The following is a 27,976-nucleotide window of genomic DNA, read 5'->3' as shown; positions in this document are numbered from 1 at the left end:
TTTTTTTTTTTCCTTCTTTATCATCATCATCACATTTTACATACGAACGTCAGACTCGATGATGAGTATATATATATTTTTTTTCCCTCTATTTTACTCAGACGGATTACACTTCGTGTACTACAGAATACAAGCCGTAGAATTTTCACAGCTGTAATTCACGTATAACATTGTATACAACATACATTACAATATTCTTTTTCACAAGTTTCGCGCATAGACGGTAGTTGAGGAAGAGAATAAAAAGCAAGAAGGACGTGAGAAAAAAGAAAAGAGAAAAAAAAAAATGGAAACCGCCAATCGAGCATTCTCATCCCGGAGTTTATACATAGACTGCGAATATGCAACATTGCGAGAGAATTTAAACAACGAAACGTGTCCTCTTCAGGTTTGCTGATGCGTCGGACTGTGATGCGACCACGCCGGAGGGGCTGAGTGGTTGAAGTTTACCGATATTGTCACCGGATGAAGAACCATTTCGGGCCCGGTGTCCGGAGTGAAGGTGAGATGGGGCCTGAGGAGCTCGGCCTCGACGGTCAGGGGAATGTAAAAGGCGCCGGCTTCGTGAAGGGCGAAAATCGGCACCCCGTGGGCCTTCTCCGGGGTGGGCGGGGTGTGGGACTTGACCCTCTCCGCGGAGAATCGCTGCTTTATCGAACTCTTGAACTTGTAATTCGTCGGCCTCGACACCGCCGGCAACGCGTTGCTGTGAGAATGGGTGCTGTGGTTGCTGTCGTCGCTGACGATCGTCGGGGCCGGAATAATCGGGCGCAACGGACGCTCCGGATCACCGAGGGAACTCACCCCCGAACTCGAACCCTGATCCGAGTGGCTGTTGGGCGGACAGCTCGCCGGGATGCTGGTGTGAAGGAAAACCCCGTTTCCGGTGCCGTTAGATGCCGGCATTTCCGGGTGCGGAAGGCCCAGTCTGTCACCTAAGAGGCGGAGGACAAACGTTCGGATTAGAAAATGGCGTTTACTGGGCGTCATTCATTTTTCAACTTTCTTTTTTATTTTAGCTACTTTTTTTCAAGATGCCGCTGAAAAAATTTGCGACCAATGCTGAAAGAAAGTATTTACAGGCACGCTAACAATTATTGCAGTGTTTTTTATTTTATTTTTATGCGTACACCTTACGGATTTGTATGTGTATCGGTTTTTTTTTTTTTTTTAATTTATTTATCGTGGTTCGATCAATCGTTCACCAGTCAACAGTTGGCTGTTCTCGTCTCTTTTATCCGAAAGATTAATTGTCCCGGAGAAATTCGGATAACAGTTTTTGTTAACGAAATAGAAGTATCGCATCACCTTAATGTGCCCGTTTCGTTTTCAGTACTAATTTTTATGAACAATGATGAATTGGGCCACGATAAGAAAAAAATAAACTAATATATATATATATATATATATATGTATAAGTCGAAGTAAAAGCTGTACTTGTTTCTTTGACGTTACGCTGTATTATTTGTGATCGATAATAAACGAGCTTGAGTTATCCGTCGAGAGTTGATTTACTGTGAGCAGGGATAAACAACAAACGTAGTCGCAGTCACGGGATTAAGGGAAACTTATTGATAAACAAAAGGGGTACCGATAGCAGTCGAACCCAAGCCTCCAGACAAATCGGTCTTGATTCCGGACACTGTGAGTTCGTATATATATAAAGTCCATAAGAATGAATAAAAAATATTACAATAATTGGTAACAACCTCGAAATATTTTCGTATTTTCTCCAGGTTTTACGATAATTTTTCGAATCGCACCTTGAAGAAAAAACAAAAAAAAAAAAAAAGAAAAATTGAAGTTTAAAAAATGAATCACCCTAGTGTATGTACCCTTGAACAGCAATTTTTTCGTTCAACATTATAAACCGCAATTTAATTTATCGACACTCACTTGCTGCCAACATTTTGTCGCAGTGCTGTTGTAGGTGGCTTATCAGCTGAACGCAGAGGGAATCCCTGGCGAAGAAGCCCTCGACGTCAACAAGGAAGTGCATCGTCTCGCTCAGACACTCCTGGAAGCCCAGTCTGTAGTGGTCAGCTGCCGAGGAAGCCGTCGCAGAGTGCGAAACGCTGTCGACGCTGTCGTCGGTGTGCGAATGGACCGTGGCTACGGTCGGTCTGACGTCTGAAAAGTAGAGAAGAATTGACCGTGATTTTCAGGTTCGATTTTACACCTTTCCTCGTCTTCTCATCGTCGTCAAAAACCCGCAGTATCGACAATGAGTCACGTCGTGCGATGTGAATGCGAATGTTAAACAGACAATTATTTCGATCGACCAACTCGGATTTCAATTAAATTTCGTCGCAGTCAGATTTCGATTCGCTCCGAGAATTATTCGCCAGATCGTATCGGTGGTAAAAAATTTTATAAAAAAAAAAATGTTTATAAAACGAAACGTTACGTTTTCTTTCGTACGAAACTGTAAATGTTGCATAGTATGTCGAAAAGAATTGTTAATTGTTTTTAAAAATTGTACTGTCTTGTAGATTGTAAAAAAAAAAAAAAAAAAAAAACCACAACAACAAATTTTTATGACAATCTTACAAGTTTTCACGAGAAACTAGGCATTTTTTAGATTTTCGAAGCATTCCAATTTCTCTGAAAATTCGTAGAAAATCCTAAAAATCATTTTCACCACGGATAACTGACGATGAGATTTTTGTGCGAGAAATTTATTCATCATTTCGCGTGTCACAGTGTATATGTATACACACACCAGATTCTATTTGTTGAGTTGTAAAGGTATAAAAGACGTATAATTAATTACCTTGTCTTACACCCTGCAGATACTTCATGTGTCTGATGGCCATCTCGATGATTTCAGTTTTCTCAACTCTGCCTCGTCCCTTTTTAAGGTACTCGGCAGGTATGAGGCGGCTAAGATCGGCTAAACAATTGTTCATACGATCCCTTCTACGCTTCTCGATGATCCTGTGAGACATTGGATCTTGCTAAAGAACAAAAGAAAATAAATAAAACATCGTTTTTTCTTCTCTTCTGCTCAACGAAGAAAATCATAATAATAACAATAATAAATAATAATAACAACAATAATAAATAACAATAATAATAATAAATAATAATAACAACTCGATCAATATTCGCCGATTATATGCTTCAATGCTTGTTCCATCGGGATGTGAAAAAAGCAAAAGTTCTAAACACGATCTAAAATTAAAAATATCCATTTACGTGCGTAATAATAACACAGGGATCCGAAAAAAAAAAAAAAAATTTGAACTGCTTGAACTTCACTCGTCGAAAGTTTCGGTTGGAGTTAAAGAAACGGAAATGAATAAGATATAATTGAATAAAATAAAATTCGACGTGATAGGATTTACTGTCAGTCTCGTGAGCACTGTTCCAAGAATTTTATATCGAGCATCTTGTACCTGAATTTAGGTCATACAGGATATACTTTTACGCCAGTAACATGTATAATGAGTTTACTCGTTTTGCGCCAAGCCCGTGAAACGTGTTACGAGTTTAAAGAGTTCGTACGCATGTACAGATAATCCGTATTTACAACGCGATACGTGTTGGCACGATTTTTCCATCGTTTTCGTTGGTGTTTTTTTTTTTTTTTGTTTCTCTTTTTTTCGTTTTTTTTTTTTTTCATCATTTCACCTCTTTGTTCATGCACCGTCTTTTCCTCGGCGGTGATTGAGATAGTCGATCACTCGATGTCGGAGACGCGTAAAACTGCACGTTCAAAATATTGTCAACATTGTAATCATCGACGACGTAATAATTATCACTGATGTCTCTGCAGTTTCCCGAAATACTGTTTGTCACCATTTTGTACACAACTCGACGAACTGTAGTATACGTTGGATCAGTTGCAGTTTACTGTGTTAATCACGGGATTAAGAAAATTAATCAATTTCGGACTAACGCGCGCCTGTGCGTATATATTTATTATATTTTATTCTTAATTGTAAATTATTGTCAAGGGCAATGAGTAACGTTACGCAGAAACAAGGTTTGCACGAATTCGCGACGCGGCACGGACACACTTGTTGAAAGATGTTGTTCGTCAGAACGGAATGTCGAGAACGAGGATAAGAGTCGGGCGAGCGGTAAGAACCGGCTCGAGATGCTGCTAAAACTTGAATGACCCGTGGAGCGTCAGTCGCCGTCAAGTAGTCTCGTTCGGCGAGCTTGCGGGAGCTTGCGCCGCCTCCCATTTCAATAGCGACGCAAAATTTCCGGCCCCCCGTCACGTGGCGCTCACCGTTCGACACGTGAGCTTTCTCTCGCCGCGATCACGCGCACAGAAAATACCCATCTTTACGCTGAATATAAGCTTCCCTCTTCCATTATCCTCGATATAAATACCCCCTGTTCGCGGTTGATATAAACACATCGCTTTGTGACAAGTACAGATTTTCACCAGTGTTTTGATACACCCTGAATACAGGCCATTGTTACGCGGGAAAAACGTAGATATTTCCAATTCAGGAGACTCGTTCAATGATACAAATAGATGTTCCACTTTTGATCGAATCATACCACGTGGATTATTGTCTCGATCGAATTGTCGTCGAGGCTCCGGACCGATAAGCGCGTATTTATAATCGTAATCAGAGATCAGAATTTGAGGAACATTTCTTTCTTTGGTCGAGGTCAAAAAGTAGAATTCAACTTTATCTACACTCCAACTTTCTGCAGTCTGCAATTCTATGTAAACAGATTTTTCTGCAACTTGATATTAATTCGTTAATTGTTTCCTTGTGTAATTAGAGTCGACGATTGGTCGTATAACTGCAACAGTTGGAGCTTAAGAATCTCATTCAATCGCAAACAATCGCTTTTTTTCAAGTCAAATCTAAGTATCGACTGTGGCAGATCTACCTCAACAAATTGTAACACTTGATGTTAGTTTTGCAACTCTTACTATCGGATTTGTAAATCTTGCCACAATTTCCGCATATTTAACTCCAATAAATTTCTGTCCATACATTGGCCACAGGAGATGTAAAATCTACAGTATCGTTCGTTCCGTGCGTATTACGCTCTTCGTCGAGTGTTTTTACCGAGGATATAAAAAACAAACTGCGACGAAGTTTGAACAGAACGACGAACTTCCCCGATGCTAATTCTTTAAGTCAGAACGCACGAAACGCGTTGAGAAATAGCCGCGTAAACGTCGAATCGTTAACGACAAACGTTCGCCTTGCAGGTGAAAACGCGTCACACATGCGTAAAATGTAGATCTGCGTATATGCAGGTGTATAAACGATTCGATAGCGAGTAACGGAATTCCGTGGAAAGTTTCCTCGGAGCATGCATTGTCTAAAATTACAACGCTCGATTCGTGCGGATACGCTCTGCGACAATAATACAATTGTTCGATTTGCACAAATCGGAATTTCGGTAAATTTCGCAGAGACATAAGAAAACAGAACCGGGAAATATGTACCAACAATGTATACGTACAAAGCCCTGCTGCAGGCTTGGCAGACTTTGAAAGGTCGAGCTTTTAGCAACCCTCACCGCGTGCTTGCGGAAAGTTTACCATCACGCGTACCGGCCTATACAATTACAATAATAATAACAATAATAATATATTTAATCCGCACGCACGGTCCCCGCGATCACGTTCTCATTTCTATTTCCGTTTTCAGGTTGCAATTTCTATTTATAATTCTGGTCGTTGGTCGCTTCGTGATTCGTCTATTTGTATAATTGCAGCTTTTCTTTTTTACACAACTACAATAGTTTATACTCTTACTTGGAATTCTTAGGGGATGAATACACGATATTGCAACGATACTTGTTACGCCTCGATAATATTTATTTACACGCGAGATAGCGTAACAACGCGTGCTTCGTAACAATTTAAGTGTCGCGGTGATTCGTGGAAATGTTTGTTTCCTATCTTTTATTATTTTTTACACGTATTTACACGTCCAGACCGCCTCGAGCGCGTATAAATTCCCGTCAGCAATACAATTACGCAACGCGTGTTTAATAATATGATTAGCGAGAATCGCAATTAAATCAAGGGCGAAATGTTGAATTATAGTGTGTACGTATTATTATTATATAAAATGTCGTGTATACATCATAAAATTCTTTTCCACTCGTAAAATATTATCAATATCGGCATGTCGCGACCTGTGATATACTGTAATCGAATCTTTGTACACCTTATTATACAAAATTTCTCTTATCCTTGTCAAATTTTTGTGCATACGCGCGTAATACGTACACACGCATATATATATATATATATATATATATATACATACATTTTACACGTGTGTACGATAAAATTTCTCTTGTTTTTTTTTCCCTTGGTTTTTCATTATACCCACGCACGTGATTATAATTTATATTTTGCCCGCAATCTGTTACACTGGGAATTACAACGACGATGATAGATACTGTAATTAAAGTATGAAGCGATATGATTAGGTGGAGGTGAGGGTGGGAGGGGATGAAACGAGCTTGAATTAAAAATAACAAGAAAAATCGCGAACCGTGTTATCAAGTATCCGGATTCGACCGGTTCGCGTTCGCTTCTTCTTCTTCTTCTTCTCGTTGTTCTTCTTCTTATTCCGCAGACACCTCGAGCCTCGCCGTGTTTGCTCTACAAACGTCATCTCGGCTCCGCTGTAGGAAATATCGAGCGATTTGACCGCGTTGGCCGGCCGGTCGAATGCCTCCGCGTTTTATAACGATAAATCCAGACATAGCTGGATCTCGGCTGTCTCTTATCTTCGAAACGAGACTCTGAACGAAGCCAGAGATCTTCCTGTCCTCCACGCGTATAACCGTGCGAGGCGGAAAGCGGTCGAGTCGAACAAGTCACGTACCGAGTCGTTGATTCCTCGTGTTTACCTCGAGTGGTCTCTTGTATCATCGGCATCTCTCCGCGCGCACGTATTCGTCTATGCGTGTGCCGTGATCGGAATTTTTGTCACGTTAAAAAATTCAACAACATTGTGCGATCGCGATTTTTTTATATCCTCTTTCTCTCTTTCTTCTTCTTCTTGTCATTTTTTAAATAATTTCATTCCCCAGGATCGAATCTCCGTCGCAATTGTATTATATTTACATTTTGTATATTTTGCAATATGCATGTATGCGATGCAGCGATGAAATACTTGCGTACATGCATGCGAGATAACCGGGAGAATTTTGTAACACGCGTCATCTGTTTACACGCTCGCCGGTGATCGTTAAAAAGCTTCTCGAACTTATCAACAGATTACCGTATACCTAATGTAAGTAGGTAATATGTGTTGTTATGTACACATAACACCTGCGGCCTTTCCGATTTAAATAATTTCATTCTATATTGTTGCCAAAGCTGGGTTAAACGTTACATTATTCATGCAAAGACGATTGTTGTAATAATATATACTGTCAAATTTAAAGGTAAACAGCGCAAAAATCACCTGTTAATATATCTACATTTGTCCGACCATGATAGCTCTGATAGAAACGTTTTGCCAAATTGGTCGAATATCTAGTCACGAAATTCCCCGATCGGTAATCGTTATTTGTTCACCTTTGCTTCTGCTCTTGCCTTTTTTGTAAAAACGCGACCTTCTATGGTTTCAGAATATTCGTTAATCGTATATGCGATTTAAAAGAGAATAAAACGATGATCATCTTCCGGTCTCGTAGCTGATATTGCCGTTGGCACGCAACGGGAAACCGATAATAACGGAGGTTGAATTCAAACGTTAATCCGAGTTGTTGTATTATGCTGTATTATACGCCTCAGCGTTGCATTGTATTACGCATGGAATTGTTTAATTCTGTACAGAAGCGAAGAAAGGAAGTCGATCAGTCGGTTTGTTAACCGTGCGCAGAGAAGAACAGATTGACTGAAAACAGCCGCAGAGAAACAACGGATTCGAGACTTCCAGCAATTGAATTATAGAAACAACTATGTGCATGAATTATATCGGGGCAGATCTCTGCTTATTCTTCGCGGTTATGAATACCGCAATTCGATATTCACAGACGCGGTGAAATCAAGCAGAAAATCTGTAATCAGCCCTAATTTTCACCAATTACGTACACGGTTGGCCGCTTTTACAGCGATGGAATCCTTTCGCCTTACGGTTAGAAACCCGTCAACGCTGATCATTGTGAGTGACCGTGGGAGTTTATTAGCTCGTGCAAAACGAGATGAAGGAGAAATTCCAGGTGTCAATACAGAGTCAATGTTATGTCAGGTATTAATGGGTGTACAAAGAATTACGTCGACTGGTCATCGAGTCTTGCGAATTTCTAAATTTCAAACACGCGCGCGTGTAGGTATAATATGGCAAATAAAGATGATGAGTGTAATTCTGCGGTGTCGCAAGGTTTTAAGGTCACGCGGTTCTCCTACCTTTACCGACCGAGCAAACTCACCCTTTGCCTTCCTACATGAAATGCATTCCCCTGAAAATAATACGGGAAATTTGTGAATAGTAACAAATATCAAAAAATTACACAATTTTTTCACGATTTTCCGGATATGAGTAACTTTCCTGAATTCCGCTACGAAAGAACGATCCATCGGCGAAATTTGAACCCTTCGCGTTCGTCTGTTTATTTCACACATGAAAAAAAAAAAAAAAAAAATGGCGAGTTTACCCGGTCGGTAAAGGTAGGACTAACTACATGACCTTAAGCCGTGCGCAAAAGCAACACAAATTGAATCCGGAGGAAAGACGATCCTGTTTTGTAACCCCGCCTGCCGTCCTCGATTAGCTTTCGTTCTCGGCAAAACCACGATGACCTTTGGAAACGCCGAAGGTCACGCCAATTAGTCTCCCCGTCTGCCCTCAGAATCATCAGAGACCTTCGACTCCGGGATCCTCGGATCTGCCGACGAAGATCACGCGGACCTTGTGATTGATCAAATATTGCCATTGCGGTGAAAACTTCTATACTTTGCAGGTGTGTGCGAATCAGTGCGACGGCTCCGTTTCTGTAACGCATGACGTAACGTTTCGAGGTACGAATCCCGGTGCCGACAATGTTGCGAGAGCTGCAACTAGACGCACTAAGTGCCCGCGTGTTAATTATACACGCCCTTCTCGGAGACCGAATTTCCCGTTCTCTTTTTCGTCGTACAGAAGCTACTCAGCCTGGGCTCTCTAATTTAATCCTCTGCTGTCTATAAGCCGCAGGTTTCAAACTGTCGTTGAATTTCTTGGAGAACTGCGGCAGCAGGCAGAAGACCGGGATCGGAATGAAAATGTAACTGTCAAAGTGCATCCTTCGACTTTATTAATTATTTGTAAGTCGAGTGTTGGACTCGAGGAAATTCGTAGAGGATAATTACGATCTACCGATTCCGGTTATCTCAGAGATATTACAGTTAATTACGGGCATCGTTCGATCCAGTTGTGGCTGGAATTATTCGTTACACGGTGTAACGAATTGTGCAGAAAACGCGTGCAGGGAACACCAGAGAATTCGTGACCTGCTACTTTGGCGAACCGTTCAGTTATTAAAAACTAGTGCCCAAAACTAACACGAAGTTGGCATTAAAAGTGTAGCCGATAACTTGCAGTGGTAGTTGGAAATTTTCTCGCCCGAATAAGCTGGCTGATAATAAATTGGCGAATCGGTCAATAGTATAAAGAATTTTATAAAAATACGTTACGTATTCAACAAAGATTGAAGTTATTAACGTTATAATTTAACGATGCAAATTTGCGAGAATCGTTACTTCGCAACCTTAAGATTGTCCGAAATTCATCTGGTCAATCATAAAAAATAAAACATGCTGATATTTTGAAAAGCCAACTCCTTGGAAAGTCGTTCTAAAATTGTACAACGATTTGTTCCACGATCAAGACGGTGAATGGGACAGGATGTATCAGATGAGCACACGAATAGCTCCCGCGGACTTTTTCCACGGAGTGACGAACTTCCTTGAGGCGTACGTGTCGGCGAACACGAAAAGGAACTTTCGTTCGCCGATTACATGTTCGAAGAACGAAGCAACGATCGGGCGAATGATTCACACCGGTGGCGACGGCCGTTCGCTGACTTGGTGCGCACAACACGTACGGATTGAAATTCTTGTGAGTTTCGAAACTCGTTTGACCTACGGTTTTCACGTGTCTGCGTGTCCGTGTATGCGTGTTGCAGCCTTGGTGCCGATGTGTCGTCGCACGCGATCCGGTTCGACTCGCGAGAGTGAGCCGGGATTACCAGTGACGAAATTTTCTACTTCGTTTTCCGCTACACGTGAGTAATTGCAGTTCAGTTCGTGCGTACAGCTTTCGGGGATTAAAATTGGCGAGGGAGATTTGTCGCGATGAATGAATCGGACGGTTAGAAAGAGACGAAAATTGAAACATGGGTTATAGCTGAAGACGCAACGATAAGTTGGATGAATCTTTGTTACTCAACGCGTATTTTGCATAATTCAACACGTACTCTTCTGGCAAAATTACTTTTTTCAAAATGTTCGTTGGATATTTATTTCACTGTTGAAAATGAATTTCATCGACGTCAAACCGTCGATTATTGAGTGATCGAACACGATAAAAAATTTGTTTGCCCTAAGAGTATTACATATTAAATGACGCAAAATACGTATTAAATAACGAAATTTTAACTGACTTGGGTTTACATGTTGATATAAGCTACTCGTGTTTCAATTTTCATTACTTTCTAACCGCCAATTTATTTTGCGATAGAACTCTTTTAAACGATTGATAACGCATAAAATTCGATGGCCGTCAACTTTTGCAATTTTCTTTAATACACAGTGAATTCTTTGAGACTGCACGCTCCGTCGTCTGCTAAAATTTAATTCTCACGCAGTACAATCCGAGAGCAACTGTTCGCCAGGTCGACCAACCATCATAAATTTATACGCTGTGTAAGTAAGCTCAAAAGTCTTGACCCTCGTCGGTGGCAACGCTGCTTAAAATTTTTTAGGTTAAAGACAGTTGGTGGGCCTGCCAAACGACCGCTCTCCACCTGTAACGCATGCGCATTAAATTTCAGCAGACGACGGAGTATGCAGTCGTTAGGAATTCACTCTGTACGTTTGAATTGACAGAATATATGTATATACGAAATTTCGAAGCGCAGAGCTGAATTACGCCTCGTCGTATTGCGAATGTTCAAATTTGGAATGGTCGCGGTTTCCATAAAAGCGATGCTACGCGTTGCTTACTCATCGATCTTTAGCTCGATAGTTTTTTTGTTCCATCCAAACGTGACCGCCTTGGATTTAGCTCGGCTGTTTCGTATGTTGCATCACTGCTGATTCGACAACACGGAAAAGCTTTCTATCATGACCCAAATTCCGCAGGTAATTGATTGACGCTCAGCGGTGAATTGTTGGTCTTAATGTTTCCTGGTATTGTTCAAGGATACCCGCGTTATCCGCACTCCGAATGGCACTTGTATGTATTTTTTTTCACCGTCGGTGTGCAAAAACGACGAAATTATGCAGCGACTCCGAGACCGTCTCCCGATGATGAAAGAAAGGAAGAAGAAAAAAAGAAATAGAAAAAATACTGGAAAACATGTTTGTCTTTTTTTCTAAATCCGTTACACCTGTCGACGAACAGTGCTCACGAATAAATTACTCCAGTAAATGGCTTATCGTAATAATATGCGTTGGGATCGAATGGCAAGAAATATATATATATACATATATGTATATGCATATGATACTTACTCTGGAGACCTTTTTCTTTGTGTAAACTTCATCGTCCTCGGAGGCGGTGGCAAAGTTCAAGTTTCCTTCGCAGTAACCGTTCCCAAGGCCCATTCTATAAATCTCGTCCTTACACGATCTTCCATCGAGACTGAAATCAACACGTTGTATAAATAATTTTAATTATATCTAATCAGGCCAACGAAAAATTCCGCTCGTTTAAAAGCTGCATCGTTATTCCTCCTTGAGAATTATGCGCAAATCTTGTTTGTTCGTACAAATGTTCGTATACGTTTACTTGTATGTAGAATGTACATACCGTAATATGATATGTATGCCATATATACGGATACTCGACTAAATTGACTATAATCAGCGAATACAATGTATGCAATACGTTGATCGTTGTACGATCTTGATAATACATAAGCTAAAGGAAAGTTTCGACACGAATCATAATCGTTGAATTATAATTAACTTGGAAAGTAAAATTCCTCGTGCAATTCACCGCGGTAAGTATTAATATCCGCACAACCGCAGGATCATCGAGCTTAATTCCGGGATGCGAGACGCGAATCGAGTTTACCGAAGGTCGCGATTGCAATTGCCACGCGCGTGAATCGCAACGAGTAGGTACATAAAATACTCCGAATCATCATCCGCATCGTCGTCGTCATCGTGGAAGAGTTGGTCGTAAACAAAAGAGTTTAATTTAAAAGTCGAGCGACATACAGATCGGATCGTTTTGTCCGTTATAGTTTGAACTTGGCGAGAATGTTACAATAATTGTAATAATTTACGGTAAGAAATTGAGACGCGATTAAAGGTCGAGCTTGCAGGTACCTGCTTAACCGGTTTTCGCCGACGGCGAGTCGTTTATAGCCTATAATCGAGAATCCTGGAGTGTTGTTGTCTGTAGGCAGAAAACCCGGCGTAGCCGGCTCTTTTCTTTTTCTTATTCCTCGGCTTCTCGATCTTTTTTTTCCCAACTCGCCACGCTTCCTTTCGCACACGGGCGCAAGTCCTTGCGGCGACGGCGACGACCTTGCCGCGACCTTGTTAGATGCGAATCTCGCGACTCGGCACGTGACTCTCCGCTATAAGCACTCGAGAGCGAAGTTGAGCCATTCGCGAGTCCTCGATTATGATTGCCTTTTGCACTTTGCCCCCTCCAGCTTCGCCGAGGTGAGTGAGTACATGGCAAGTATTTGCGTACAAATACGTACCTGACTAACTACACGCCCCGGCTAATTTCGTCGCGGAATCCACGTGCCTACCCAGCTTTCTCTACTTGTAACGTACCCGCATATTGTGTATGTTGTTAATTCTGCAGTTCGCGATGAGGCGTGTTTGCACCTCGAGTTGCAAAACGACAAACAAATAAACCGACAGAATTAAACTCCTCGATTCAAGGGTTTCTTCTTATGCAATTTCACGCTGCTCAAACAAATCGTCGGCAACTCGAGCCACGCGTCTATTTGCCTTGTGTGCGATCGTGAACCAAGGCGGATTCTGTTATTTGTATTACACGTCAAGGAGGGAAAAATACAGATTCGGTCACCTTGCCGGTGTGATATTGTTGTTAGATATCTTCTGAACCTAGTTTCTTCGACGGACAGTGATAAAAATCATCGATACGAACGCGATTGTTCTAGGCTTATGACTCCTGTCGTATATTTCGTCACTTACCGATGTTTAGAGTGTGTGTAATACGTGTACTATACGGTTATGATGCACGCTTATATACCGATATTAGGAAGTTGTCAAGTTTCGCGATGTCCCTGCAAGCCGATCTTGATCTGACGTCAATTACGACTGTCATTTGATCTCGAAATGATCTTCAGAAAACGAGTCTTGATTTTGACAGGATTATTCCGTGATTTTCGTGATAAGACCTAAGTCTCGATAAATTGACACAAACGAGGTTTAAAAAGCCCTGAAGCCGGAGCGCCGTTCACTTAGAAAACAAAATAATGACCCCATTTCATCGACATTGATTTCTACCTTATCATGTAATTTTTATCGTTTCCAGTGTTACCCCTGATTTACAATTATTTCCCATAGTTCTCGTCGCTTTTCACTTATTTCCTCATAGGATGTGACAACGAAATCACTGAAAATCACCTGAAACGCTAACGAATCGTTGAAAAATCCACACTGAGAAAAATTTCATTTGTTACAGTAACTAGAAAACCTCAGTAAAACAGGTATCGTTGAAAAAACTGTTTGAATATTGTTGGAATTACGAAAAACGAGGTACGTCTAACCATTTTGCGATATCGTCGATCCTTTTTTGGTAATTGCAACGCAAAATCAGTTTCTGAGATTTACTCTACTTTTTTAGTTAAACAAGGCTTTAACGTCAATTTATCGTTACACAAGCGTTAAATCTTCGCAACAGTTGCAAGAAAATATAGCAACAGTGATCGTAATGAGAAAGAATAGTAACGGAAACTAGACTTTCCGGTAACAGCTAGAAAACTAATTTTCATTTCGTGCCTAGAACTATATTTTTCGATTATGGTAAAAAATGAAAATAGTTGAGAACCGAGCGGTAACCGGAACTAAAAATTTCTCTCGGTGCGTGAAAATGAACGTTAGCACGCGATAAGATGAAAATCGGTAGTATAGAATATCATTGAATTGAAATACTTTAGCGTTTACTGCTAAACTTGGAACGACAATTGAGTATTTGAATGAAATTTTTTTATTTCAAATTCTTGTAGATTGGAAAAAAATATTTTGGACGTATTTTTTATTTTTTCGATTGAATCAAAATTACCATTAATATAACAGATTGAAAACTATAACATTGTGACGTCACTCATGTCAAGATATACCTGTATACCTGTATTAAAATCAGTGAAATTAAATAACCTGTAACATGAAAAACTATCATTTTTGACGAAAAACAAAAAATACGTCCTCATTATTTCGGCTCTCACTGCATTATGCATTATAGCAATTTCATTCAAATGCTCAATTCCACGATTTCCGCAACTATTTCACCTATCTCGATCTTAATCCTTCCGATTTCACAGAATATTTCAATCGTCCAAGTTCCTCGCTTCGTTTCCAACATTTAAATCTACGATTTCCTCGATAGTCGAAGGCTTCTTTTTACAATATTCATTCTCGAAAAGTCGTCCGCCTCCCGAAATAAAAGGAAAGAAAAAGCGCGTAACTCGGATCGCGCATTTCTGATTCTGTGACTCGTCAGATCCGCCAACTCATGCCGTGGCTGTCGCTTTAATAGATTCGAGTCCGCGTCGGTATCGGTTGACCGAAGTTCGTCCGGCAGCGCCGGCGTAACAGTCAACAACCCGGGACGGCCGAGAATTGAGCTGCGTGAATATAGATTTTGTTCTATACATAGAGTTACGGAGGTATGTACCGTAAATAGCCGCGGGATGGAGTGGACAAAAAACGACGAAAGCTCTCGTCGCTGCATATCAAGGAGTCGTCAAACAGCACCGAAAACTTTGCCGAAGGTGGGAGGAGCGACGAACGATGGATAAGGATCGGAAAAGAAATTCGAATGTAACGACGAATTGCGTGAAAACATCGGAGCCAGCAGCGACGAAAAATCCATGAAATTGGAGACAACGGTGTTGAATAAGCGCCAAAACGAATCGTCAGTAAGAAGCTTGCGTAGGTATATTTCACAATTCACAGATTGTTCGACACAGAAGCCAAACGCAGATGTAAATAAATAAGAAAAAAAAAAAAAACTTCAACACCTCCTGGTCAGTCTTTTCCAATTGACCGCGATGCCCGAAAATCTCGAACTTTCTTCGGAGCTTTTTTTTTTTTGTTTTTTTTTTTTTTTTTTTTTTATGAACAATTTTTTTCATGGATATATTTCGCGAAACTGAAACACGATACGTGCGCAGAACCCTGGAAGAAATGGTCGATATCGGATGGCAAACGCGGAAACAACGTGAGCAACACGCTGTGTACTTCCTGTAATCACGTGGTTTGAACGCAACTCAAACACTGACGGGAATCTAGATTATATGTCATACCATAAACTAGTTACGGCCGTTTATATCCCGGCAAATAAATACGCGTGTAGGTTGCGTGTGTTTCTAGTACAGAAGCTTTGTCATCCTGTGTCACAACGGTAACAAACTCGATCGGTGTACTCGTTGTAGCACAAAACGGCGCGCGTGCACGGACACGTGGATGACATTTTCTCTCGAGTAACTGTATATTACATGTGAAGTTATACGGTACTGCGAGTCACGAATTGTCGCTTATATTTTACGTACCGCGAATGAGAAATTGGAAGCATCGAATCGCTACCAAAGAATTTGGAAAAAATTTTATTACAAAAAAAAAAAGAAAAGGAACTTAAATATGGGCGATAGATTAAGGTATATATTTAAATCATGAAACGATCGATTCCTCGTACAAAAGCATTATTTATGAACCGATATAGCTCAAGCTTTTTCACTCGAGGACGAGTCAAATTTACGTGTTCGTAAGTTTGTAAAAGGATTTTCCTAACAATGAAAGAAGAAATTACAAAAATTTTTAACTAGAGCGGAGAATGCATCCAATTTGCGTTTCAAATCACTGTAGAATGGGTAAACAACTGACAGATTTGTTCTATTTTATTCCACGATAGCTTCTCTCGTTTCGAAGGCTTTTCTCTACTTACGATATCAATTTTTTTTCTATCACGTGGGTGGCGGTAAATATTCAATTTTACATGGTCGTAATGATATTGATTCTACTCAACAAGCATCAAGATTAAATTCACTGTTGACGAAAACAAACATCATACGTAAAATAGTTTTCCCGACGAAACAAGCAGTCGTCGAGTGAAATCAAACCAGTTTGCTAGTTTCGCGACAAGTTTCAAAGACGTGAAAAATAAAAAAATCTGTGTATAACTAAGTTCATCTTCGCAATGCTGTAAGCATCTGTTTGTTTTGAATTTTTATGAAAATCATCGAAGACTGCGAAAACACGAATTTTCTAAATTCTCAATATCTCGTAATCAAATCAAATCATCGAAAAGGTATTCTCAACACAATACATAAGTGATGAAAGAACGTGGAATGCACTCGAGTATGTATACACATAGATAAACATGTTTTTGGTACGTGTAACACGTATTCATAACATGTGGAAATAATATCAGCTGTCCCGTTACTATTTCTCAAGCAATTCCGTACCCTAAATTTTCCTACATTCTGTGGCTCTGAGAACAACTAGCAGTTGTGATAGATCCGATTTTAATTTATTGTAAATAAATTGTGTGATCCAAGGGCATTGATGGATGGAAGCTGTCCTCCCGCCTTTCGGTTCTTTTCTCCTTCGCTGCAACGACGCGTGGGTAGATATTCAATAACTATTCCACATATCGTCAACGAGAATCGTTCGTCTCCTTGGCTGACCGTTCTACCTGCACAGCGGATAATTACAAAAGGTAAGAGACTCGACCGAGATAAGCGGCGGATCCGTGAATATATGTATATATATGTATATACCTAGTAGACGTTATAACCCACTCGAGTTTAAACCGATCGGAATCTCGCTCGTTGAAATATCTCCGCAGCGTCCTTCGCCGACCTTACGTCCCACTCTCGGCGACGACGACGTCGCGACGTCGGCCATTCACTTTTGCACGATCACGTGTGCTGCCACGCCTCGCGTCCCCCCCCCCCTCCCCCACCCCCCGCCGATCCTGTGCAGGAACCTCGAGCTTTCGCGATTCCTATCGACTGTTACATTTTTACTACTCCGGCATATCGCTAAATCTTCGTTCGCGAGTTTTTTCCACTTTGCAACAGTGGATATGGGTTAACCCTGTTCAAAGGTTTGCTAATCAATCTCAAATCGCGTGTCGAATTAGATTTCAGAGAATTCAGGTCTCATGCCTCGCGTCTGCGCCATTTTGGATCCCACGTTTTCGCCAATAAACAGCTTTCGAGCGGTATTTTTCCAAGAAAGGATAACCGCAAATAAATCTATCCGTGGGCGAGTTGGTAATTCGATTGACAAAACGGGGTATGCCAATCAGAAAGAGTCTGAAGCGAGTGTCGCAATATCCGAGGTGGGGATTTTTTAACCTCTGTAACTGGCCGTGCAGCGGCTTGTAACAACTGGGGTTTGAAATCTGCGCTGATTTCGAGCCGATGCGTACGGGACCTAAGCAGCGATAGATGAGCAATCTTGTTTAATTCATCTTTAGCCAAACGCGCGATCGTTTGTTTTGAAATTATAGTTTCCTCGTTTTTTTGGCCAAAGACATTGACCTGGCGTCGACCCAATCCTAAAATATCTCGCTAGGGCGAGGCCGGAGCAGCTTGTCGGTAGTGGAACTGGAATTATCTCCGAGTGATTTCCCGGTATATCTTAATCGTGAAATAGTGCACGTAACAGTTTCAGATAGCGACTTCGAAATTTATAACAACATTTTTTATCGTCCGTAGGAGAAAAGTACCGCGTGACTAGTGCGTCATACGCGGTAATTATATTCAAATAATCATAACCCATATTTAATAACCGTATGTGTCGCAATTTGACATTGCAACTGTTCTAAACATCGCCAACTTCAGATATATCCGTATGTACGAGAATCGCAAAGCGCGAGTTCAGCGCTCGCCGCTAGGAGGCTCGATTCTCTCGCGAGTCGTCGGTTGTCCGAAAAGCGGGAAAATCGAAAAATTGTTGAACCTCCGAAGCGCTCGTCGAGTCGTCGTCGTCGTTTGACCTCTGAATATTTTATACAGTTCAAAGTTTTTACGTTGAAATAAAATGTAGCTCACAAGTGTTCGAAAATTAATTCACAAATGTATTTAATACAGATAAAAATGTACCTCTTTAATTTTCTTACAGAGTCTTACACGCGATTTCAAGTCTGTAATGTTACACACACAGGCACACACGGTGCTCTGAGGTAAAAAAAACTTTTCACTCGATATGTAATAAAAATTTGAACACGATCGCCGCATATGCTCATCACGGTATCGAATATGCAAACAGCAGTGACTCGGCTAAAAACACAATTATCGGCTGGTGGCAGCCAACCAGGAATAGAACGTACAATCGCATCATAAGCGTTGCTTGAAGTCGTGCGTTACGCACTCAGCATACGATACGCACTTATGCATTTCGAGCGTGAGTTGCATGGTTTAGCAAATTCCCACACAACTCTCTACACCTGTAATAACCCGAACCAGGCAGAGTAATTTCGTTACGTTATATACCCGATGCGCGGAATAATAATGCGACACGGTAAAATATCGCAAGAGATTTATTGCCGAATAAATTGTAACATCCGAGTAGAGTAAATGATTTTTATGCAGTTACGTGTTCAGTTTCAAATGTTTCGACGCATAAAGCTTCCGTCTCCGAGAATCTCGTATTATTTTTTTCAATACTCGTTGTATAACAATTATGCGCACCAGCCGGCAGTGGCACAATTAACGCGGCAATATCGATATTTTTTTCTTGTCAACACGTTACACAATTGCCTGCAGTGTCCCTAATCGATCCTTCGGGCAGGCGACGAATCGACCGTTCACACACACGTGTGTTAATACGTATTATATTTAACGCGTTATAATAACATGTGCGGAAAATACTCGGGTTTTTTTAGACGAATCAGCAACTTAGAGTCACGTTGCACGGCACGCGCTCAGCTCGCACTTCGCGCCGATATGTAGGTTAATAATTTTACACCGCGTTCACGAGCAACTGACGAATAAGCACGCCTTTTAAGAAAATAGACGTGGAACGCGTAAGTCACAATTACAAAATCAACCTCTTAAAATCCCCGTCGGCACAATCTTCGCGAAATAATTTAATTTTAAGAGCTAAGACACGAAGCCGCGTGAAAATATTTAATTTGCAAACAAGAATTTAATCTCAAATTTCTTTTTCCTTTACAGAAACGTTGGAAGTATGTTTTTTTTCTGTTTTTTTTTTTTTTTTTTTTTTGCACATTTCGCCGGAAAGTAGTACGCGACAATTTAAAAGCAGCTGACGAAAGTCTGTGTAAACTGGGTCTTCAAATTGTCAGCGAATCGTGATCCAGCGTATTTGCATACATGCAACAACCCGTCAGCCTTTTTTAGAAGGACGCAAATTAATATTGTCTCGAAGAAAAACTTTCGCAAGATCGAATTTAAAACTAGTTAACGTATATTATATAACATGCGCGATCATCTTGAGATTGCTTTAGCATTGAACGCAGTGAAAGTACAGCTGTAATATACACTTAATAGCTGACTGACATTTTGCCTGTAGAGTGAATGTGTAACGTCCGTATAAAATGTAATGGTCTATTTAACGCACCTCGGGTCTGTTATCTCCTCGCATATATACATATATATATATATATATAGTGTGTAAACGATCACGTAGACGGGTGACAATATCTTATCGTAAAGAACGTCTTGTCTCAAAAATTTTCCATCGTGTTTTTCTACGACAATTTGTATAATTATTTTTTTTTTATAAACATATATGTTACGTTAACTCGTGTGCGTAAGCGTGTGTGTATGTGTGTGTCTGTTTGCTCGTGACGAATTGCTGCAGCAGCAATATAAGCGGTATATAATCTGAGTACCTACACCTACTATATAAATTACGTCAAAGATAAAATCGCGCTTTGGTTTGAAATCTCTATTATCGCTCTCTCTCTCTCTCTCTCTCTCTCTTTATTTTATCGATAAAAAATTATCAAGATAGGTGTCATTTTTCACAGTCGTTACCACTGTAAGAATAATATACAGTGTGATAGATGGAGAAAATTGTATAATACAGGCTTGTTTTTCCAAAGGGAAAAATCATAATCATGTGGTCTTAAAAGAAAAATAAAAGTGACATAATTTCGTTTGAGGACAAGATTGAAATCTGTAATTTCAAAAGGTTACTTGTAGGTATCGTGGAAAAAAAGTGGTAAAATATTTCCATTAAACTCAACTTTGTAATTTAATATTATACAGATCCAGATACACTGAGAAAAATATCATTTGTCACAGTAACTAGAAAAATTCAGTAAAATAGGTATCGTTAAAAAAAACTGTTCAAATATTGTTGGAATTACGAAAAACGAGGTACGCCTAAACATTTTGCGCTATCGTCGATCCTTTTTTGGTTATCGCAACGCGAAATCAGTTTCTGAGGTTTCACTCTACTTTTTTAGTTGAACAAGGCCTTAACGTCAATTTATCGTTGCACAAGCGTTAAATTTTCGCAACAGTTGGAAGAAAATCTAGCAACAGTGATCGTAATGAGAAAGAATAGCAACGGATACCAGACTTTCCGGTAACGGCTAGAAAACTAATTTTCATTTTCTAACTAAAACTGTGTATTTCGTTGTAGTAAAAAATGAAAATAGTCAAGGACTGAGCGGTATCGCTAAAAATTTCTCTCGGTGTGAATTAGTAGAGCTGTGAATATGCGCACACCTGTATATCTTTGCACCAGGTTTCCTTGACTCAAAAATCATAAGAATTCGTGAAAAATGTGTGAAAAATGTTATAAAATATTTTGGAATTCCCCAATATTCTCTTGTTCAATATCTCTCTCATTATCTTCAAACGTCTCGTATGATATAACCTGCCCGTTACGAAACAAATTTCCTTTGTGAATCACTCCTCGATATTTGTACGTAATACTTTTTACTGTAGTTTATGTGATAAATTTCACTCTGTGTACATTTTGCGCGACTTTATACACCCACTGTAAAATACCGTTCTCTTATCCAGCGCAATAATAGTACACCTTCCAATTCCTTTTTAATCTCCATAACGTTCGGCTAAATTAGTGAATCAATAATTGTGATATTCACAAGTGTACCTTGTGCTTTTTACAGTTACGTGCCTTTACAGGGTACAATTGTTCTAAGCCTACCAATTTTGTATTTCTTATTTTTGTTGCCCTGTGTAAATCACCGGCGTCAAGATTACACGGAGTGAATTCTATTCGTCATTTTTTAAATTTAATCAGCGAAGATACGCCGCTGTGTACAAATTCACCCACCGTATAACAGAATTATATCAAATAATAATTATAAAGGAAGTAGTTAGCCTCATATATATATCTGTGTGATGAAAATCTGCACCTGTTATGCTTTGATAAAATCATTATCTCGCGTATATTTCACGCTCGGTAAATGCATATACATATATCTGTGTACAATTGGAAGCAAAAAAAAAAAAAAAAAAAAACAACAGAAAGCTATATGATCGTCGATCTGTGGAAAATAACGATTTTTTTTATTCGTTCGTTTAACCGACTGTTTTTTTTTTTTTTTTTTTCATACGTGACGCGATGTCTTTATACAGAGTTGATAATCATTGAGATAAAAATTTGTATATATATATATATAGCCCGAAACATCCTTTATAAATAATTATACAGCGGTTTGAAATGCAGACAAATAACTAGAATAAAAAATAATACAGACGTTGATAAGTCGCATTCCGCAGATATTTTCATATCTTAAGTGGTTAGCAAGCCGAGTGTGTTTAATAATTCACAGGAGTCCGCGATTATAATGTTGTATACGTTCGGATAATAAAACTGTAGCCTTAATTGGACGAAACTCATCTCCGCGGAGCACTTTGTACCTGGATTTTCTGATCGGGTGATCAGGTGATTCGAGTTTGAGATAAGAGGCACGTGATACTTTGAGAGAAGATAATTGCAGCACCGACATCGCATCGAAAACTTCTAGCTCATTTGTATAATATTATTACAGACACTTTCCCTGGCGTAAAAGCATAAGTGTCATTTTTCTCAGCTCAATTAAATAACCAGCCTTCCGATATCACTGTATACAATTTAATAACTCGGAGCGGTGAATAAATTAACGCAGTATACAAGTTGAGCCGAGTTTGCTGTTTCCGAATCACTGATACGAAAAACCCGTGACGCGAGTGGTTTACTATCGTGTATTTTATGACGGACGACGTGAAAACGTTGTCACGACCCAGTTTGTGTCGGATCCAAAGCTCGTAATCTTGAGTTGTTATTATCTTTCGTTCATCCAATTTCATTCTCTTCATTATTCTGAATACGTTAAACCGCGCTCCTCGCATCGTTGCGAACAAACGTAAGTTTGACAATTATTTACGAATGAAACGTTTCACGGTGTGCGTCAGAAATTTCACTCAACTTGCAAGACGGCCAGCTTTTGACGCAATTTTAAACATCGTACAGCTGCAGCAAAATTTATAACAACAATTGTCGCGATTCGAGTTCGCTTAATTTACTGCGACAGGTGTGAAGGAGAATTCAGGAGACGTGTAACTGGAATTTAAACATACTTGGAAAATGACGATTGAAAAAGCTGTTTTATAACGGAAAACTTTGGAAGCATCGAGAGAATTCCAATTGCAAGCGAGGGAATTCTCTCTTCTGTGAAACTGTAAGCCGAGACTGGTATTTTCTATCCAGGTAAGAGTTAAGCGATATTACAAGCTATATCCTGGCGCAATGATCGCAGATGACGATATCGGTAGCCGAGGAATTTCACCGACATCAACGGCAGCTGCAAGCTCTCAGCGGCCAGATAACGGTAACATGTGATTTTCAGGTGCTGTTTTAATGCTTCGTCTCGGAATGCCCTCGATTCCTATTATAATACCTATATCGCACTTCGGACATCGCCTGGTTGTAAACGATATAAACCCATACTGAGAAAAATTTCATTTTCTTATAGTGACCAGAAAAATTCAGTAAAACAGGTATCGTTAAAAAAATTGTTTCAATATTGTTGGAGTTACGAAAAACGAGGTACGCCTAAACATTTTGCGCTATCGTCGATCCTTTTTTGCTAATAGCAACGCAAAATCAGTTTTCGTGGTTTACTCTACTTTTTTAGTTAAACAAGGCTTTAACGTCAATTTATCGTTGCACGAGCGTTAAATTTTAAGTCGATCTGAGGAAAACTCTTGAAGTTATTGTCTAGTTAGTCTCCTGCCCTTTAACACCACAGCTCTGACAGCAGGTATACAGCTTATTCACTTCTATCGTAAATATTATCGTTATTCAGTAAAGACAGGTAAGTAAAGCCATAAAAACACATCATTTTATATTTGTATGTATATACGATACACTGTACAATATTTTAAAACGAGAGACGAGCGTCAGTTTGTCGTTGTACGTTCGATCGTGCGCTTGTGATTTTTTCTCAAAACTACCTTTTCAAAGTCCGTGTTCACTGCCGTTTAAAAACTACTGGACCGATTCGTTCCATACTTGGTACACATTTTCTACATATAAAATACCTCCCCCCAACGTTCAGTTAAATTTTTTTTTTTTACATTAAGGGGGTTTCCCACCCACGAAATGGCGGAATTTTTCGTGGAAAATAGCAGCTTACACTTTAGATGGCCACCAAAAATTTTTAAATTAAAACAAAATAATCATAGAACGTTGGGGGGGAGGATTTGATGATACTTTGACTAAATTTTAATGGTTTTTGATTCCGGATAATTTCCGACCGAGATACAGTGAACACCGCAAATTGTTTTTTTTCTAAGACGTTCCGGGGCAAGCTCTGTCACCGGCTTGTTTCTTAATATTTCCGCATTAAAAAATTACAGAATATTGTTAAAAGTATACTTAATAATGTACAAAAGGTTTGAATAAATTTTCTCAATCCATACTTTAAAAAAAATTCACAAAAAAAGTGTTTTTTTTTTTTTACGCTGAAACCTTTACCCCCCCCCCCCTTAAGCCGTCACGGAAATCCGCGTACGTGACCCAAGGCAGGCGAAAGAAATTCGTTAGACGGTATTTCATCAATTTTTTTCCCCATGATTCTCCCCGTCTGTATACCGCAAATGGAAGTCCACGCTCGATACGATATATTCTAGCTAAAGCGTTTATAAATTATATTCCTGAATCGAGCTAGTGCGTCTCTGTAATATACATGAGACACTTTAAGTGTGACTCGAGCCTGCGAGTGTGAGGTCTTTAACAATATACATGCTATCCTGTATTGCAGTAACAGTCAGTCGATATTCCAAGACGTCAGAGCGATCGCTTTTTCGGGCGGCGAGTAATTTCCTGCCCGCTTAGCAAACGAAACCGGAAACAGGAGTCAATCCCCCCCTGAATCATTATACGCCAATTTCTCTCCCATTGTATTTGCTTGCAAACGCCTTACGCCGCAGGTAAGCCGCGTGTCTTTTAATCGCCAAGGTATCAAACGATTCGTCATCGTGTTCGCGGTGTTTACCCAGCCCGTCGCAAAAATTCGCAAACCCCACATCCTTGTCTCTGTACCTACATACACGCGTGGTATACGTAATCGGCAAGTTTTTTGCGATCGATAATTTTCGCGCGTTCATTTTAAAACAGCAGCAGATTTTTCCGCCCCAGATAACGCGCAAACTTCCAGAAATTACTCGGCGTATGTATATGCGTGATAATCTACATTCGGTTACGCGCATTATTGACACGTAAAATTTTCCGTCTTTGCGCGGCTCGCCTTGCGCTTCACCCAACGGGGAGCAAAGTTTAACGATCCGAGTGCCGCGTAGTAATAGATTGAATTGGAGCTGACGGGGATTTTTCGTTACATATCGCGTCAATTACCCTCGGGTTTATTATATCCCGAATGTTTCGGGTTGCGGTGATATTTTTTAATTTGTCTATCTGTTTTTCTCTCGTATTCTTCGGTTACGTTACGCCGTGCCAACGACAAGTATCGTACGCAGGTACGGAAAATATTATATCACGGCGCGAAACGGGCGAGGAGATTTTTATCGATCTCGCTTCGTTGAGGTATGAAAGGTGAGGTTGAGATTTATTTTTAGACGGGCTACGCGTTTCGTATTATTTGAATAAATATCGGATGCAGCGAAGGACACGGAATCTCTGATTCAAATCGAGGAATTCATCGTTGAGGGCGCGGGAGATTCAAATCGTTGAACACTCGAATTACGTACTCGTGAAAAATTTACGCTATTACACTGCCGTGCAGATACGTTTTACACGATACGTCTTATTACACGGATAATGCGGATATAATGCCTGCACATTAGATAAGATTACCCTGTTATCGGCATGAAATTTGTCGATTCTGAGAAAAAAATTCAGTCAAAAATGTTTATAATATATCGCGATATGAGGCGGGGATGAGAGAGCAAACGGATTTGTACACTTTACACTGCGAATCCATAAAAGCCCGTAAATACATGATGCAATTCCGATCACTCCACTCAATATCTTCAGGGGGAAATCCCAAGCGCTGAACAAGGATCGACGCAGCATATATTTATTACGCTCTCTTCTTACAATTAGACGAACATCGAGCGACCCTAAGAACGCTAGTTTCGGGCAGGTTCGACCGATTTCATCACTTGACTCAACTTTCTTCGAAGCGTGTGTCATCACGTGACACGAATGCGCAAGACGACTGCCACCATTTTTACCTGCAATACTTTCCATTACGGGCATCGATGGTGAAAACGCGTTTAATCCGTTAGATGTGCTTCGAGGAGTTTTCCTTTTTAAATATCCAACCATCTTACTCACCTTTCATATTTGACTTGCATAGAATGCGCAGAATTCTCTTCCCAATAATGCTGAGTCTCCATCATCTTGAAGCATAGAATATTTTCACCACGCTCGTTCGCAGGGCACTTCACAAATATCCGTATACCTATACACACACTTTACTGACAACTGACCAGTATAAACTTGTTTAACGTAATACAATTATCACCGCACTCTCACGCAGCACAATTTTTTGTACAATTATTGATATTCGTAACTATACAGCAGCTGTAGAATTAGCAGAAAATAGGGTTTTCTTATCCGACCGAAGTTTTCCACCACTCGAAAAAGGATAGGTAGATACCTATTATACCAATCGATTAATCGATTTCACTTCACGCGGATCACAAAACAAATCGTCTCTATAACGAACCCTCGCACGTTGATAAAAAGGCAGCTTTTCACTCCGATCCCCGAAGAATACGCGAAGATGTTCGCAAGGATGAAATTTTTTTCAACTTCGCTTTATTACTACTGCAATTTAGTTCGATATTCGCACGGAGCCAGGCACCGTAATTTTTGTGAAAACTTTGAATTATCCGACGTATTTGTTTTGTTTTTTTTTTTTCGTTCTTCCCACTCTCTCTCGCTCCTTTTACGACGCGAATAAATCTGAATCGATGCGATTGCGTCGAGAGAAGCACGATGCACACACCACGCGTGTCGATCGCTGGCAAGCAGGCTACGGTATAACACGCGCGCCTGCCTCGTACTTCGATTCTCATGACGGAGCCAGAGAGCCTCGGGTTGGCATGCAGTCGATCTGGTGGGAGCAGCCGAGACAGGTGCGACCCTAGCTTATCTGAAGCCACGCGTTGTTTTTCACATGGAGAAAAGCAGCCGGGCAGAGGCAGTCTTTAAGAGAAACTGCCAAAATTTTTCCCACCACAGGAGGCACGCACTCAGCTTTCTTGTATTTCAACCATGTCTCTGATTCCTTCCTCGATACGACTGAGAGAAATTTCAATTTCCGTTTACCGCTCGGTTCTCAACTATTTTCACTTTTTACCACAATCGAAAAATATTGTTCTGGGTAGAAAATGAAAATCAGTTTTCTAGCTGTTTAAGGGGCCATTCATAAATTACGTCACACGAATTTTAGAACTTTTGAGCCCCTCCCCCCTGACGTTACGTCACAAATTTTTCAAACTTATGCATGTATTTAAAAACAATCAAAAGAAAACAGTTATTTTTATTTTTTTCTTATTTTTATTAAATAATCTTTATATATAAATTTCGTGTTTTAGTATTCTAAATTTTAACATGTGACGTTACAAAGCTTTAGACCCCCCCTGCCCCTTGTCACACTATGTCACATTACGGTGATACACCCCCCCCCCCCATTATCGTGTGACGTAATTTATGGATGGCCCCTTACCGGAAAGTCTAGTATCCGTTACTATTCTTTCTCATTACGATCATCGTTGATATATTTTCTTGTAACTGTTGCGAAAATTTAATTCTTGTGCAACGATAAATTGACGTTAAAGCCTTGTTTAACTAAAAAAGTAGAGTAAACCGCAGAAATTGATTTCGCGTTGCGATTACCAAAAAAGGATCGACGATAGCGCAAAATTGTTACGCGTATCTCGTTTTTCGTAATTCCAACAATATTTAAACGGTTTTTTCAACGATACCTGTATTACTGAATTTTTCTAGTTACTATAAGAAGTGAAATTTTTGCTCAGTGTACAATTGTTCAGCATTTTGAGAATTCTTACTTTATACTTCGCCAGACTTTGCGAAAAACGAAATTAAGCAGATTGTCCGAGACCGTGATTCGCTGGATAGTCAATTTCA

The 27,976-nt window shown here is 40.1% G+C and overlaps 1 protein-coding gene across 4 annotated transcripts; it reads right to left on the bottom strand.

Annotated features, from left to right (window-relative positions):
• Positions 1–29: 29 nt before the first annotated feature.
• On the bottom strand, positions 30–26,899 carry LOC124181731 (transcription factor cwo). 4 transcript variants are annotated; one of them, XM_046568563.1, is made up of 5 exons: positions 26,156–26,899; positions 11,666–11,795; positions 2,774–2,957; positions 1,897–2,130; positions 30–935 (listed from the first exon to the last, which is right to left on the bottom strand). In XM_046568563.1, exons 1-5 carry the CDS (start codon positions 26,218–26,220, stop codon positions 385–387), a joined length of 1,164 nt encoding a protein of 387 aa, XP_046424519.1. In that variant the 5' UTR covers positions 26,221–26,899; the 3' UTR covers positions 30–384. The 4 variants fall into 4 exon arrangements, with proteins under 4 accessions (XP_046424519.1, XP_046424521.1, XP_046424520.1 ...); XM_046568565.1 differs by lacking the exon at positions 11,666–11,795 and having other exon boundaries at positions 26,156–26,898; XM_046568564.1 differs by lacking the exons at positions 11,666–11,795; positions 26,156–26,899 and adding an exon at positions 3,634–4,476.
• Between the last annotated feature and the right edge of the window lie 1,077 nt (positions 26,900–27,976).

Source organism: Neodiprion fabricii, chromosome 4 (genome assembly GCF_021155785.1).
Source record: "Neodiprion fabricii isolate iyNeoFabr1 chromosome 4, iyNeoFabr1.1, whole genome shotgun sequence".
Taxonomy (NCBI): domain Eukaryota; kingdom Metazoa; phylum Arthropoda; class Insecta; order Hymenoptera; family Diprionidae; genus Neodiprion; species Neodiprion fabricii.
The sequence above is the reverse complement of the archived record's forward strand: the minus strand, read 5'-3'. Positions and strand labels throughout refer to the sequence as shown.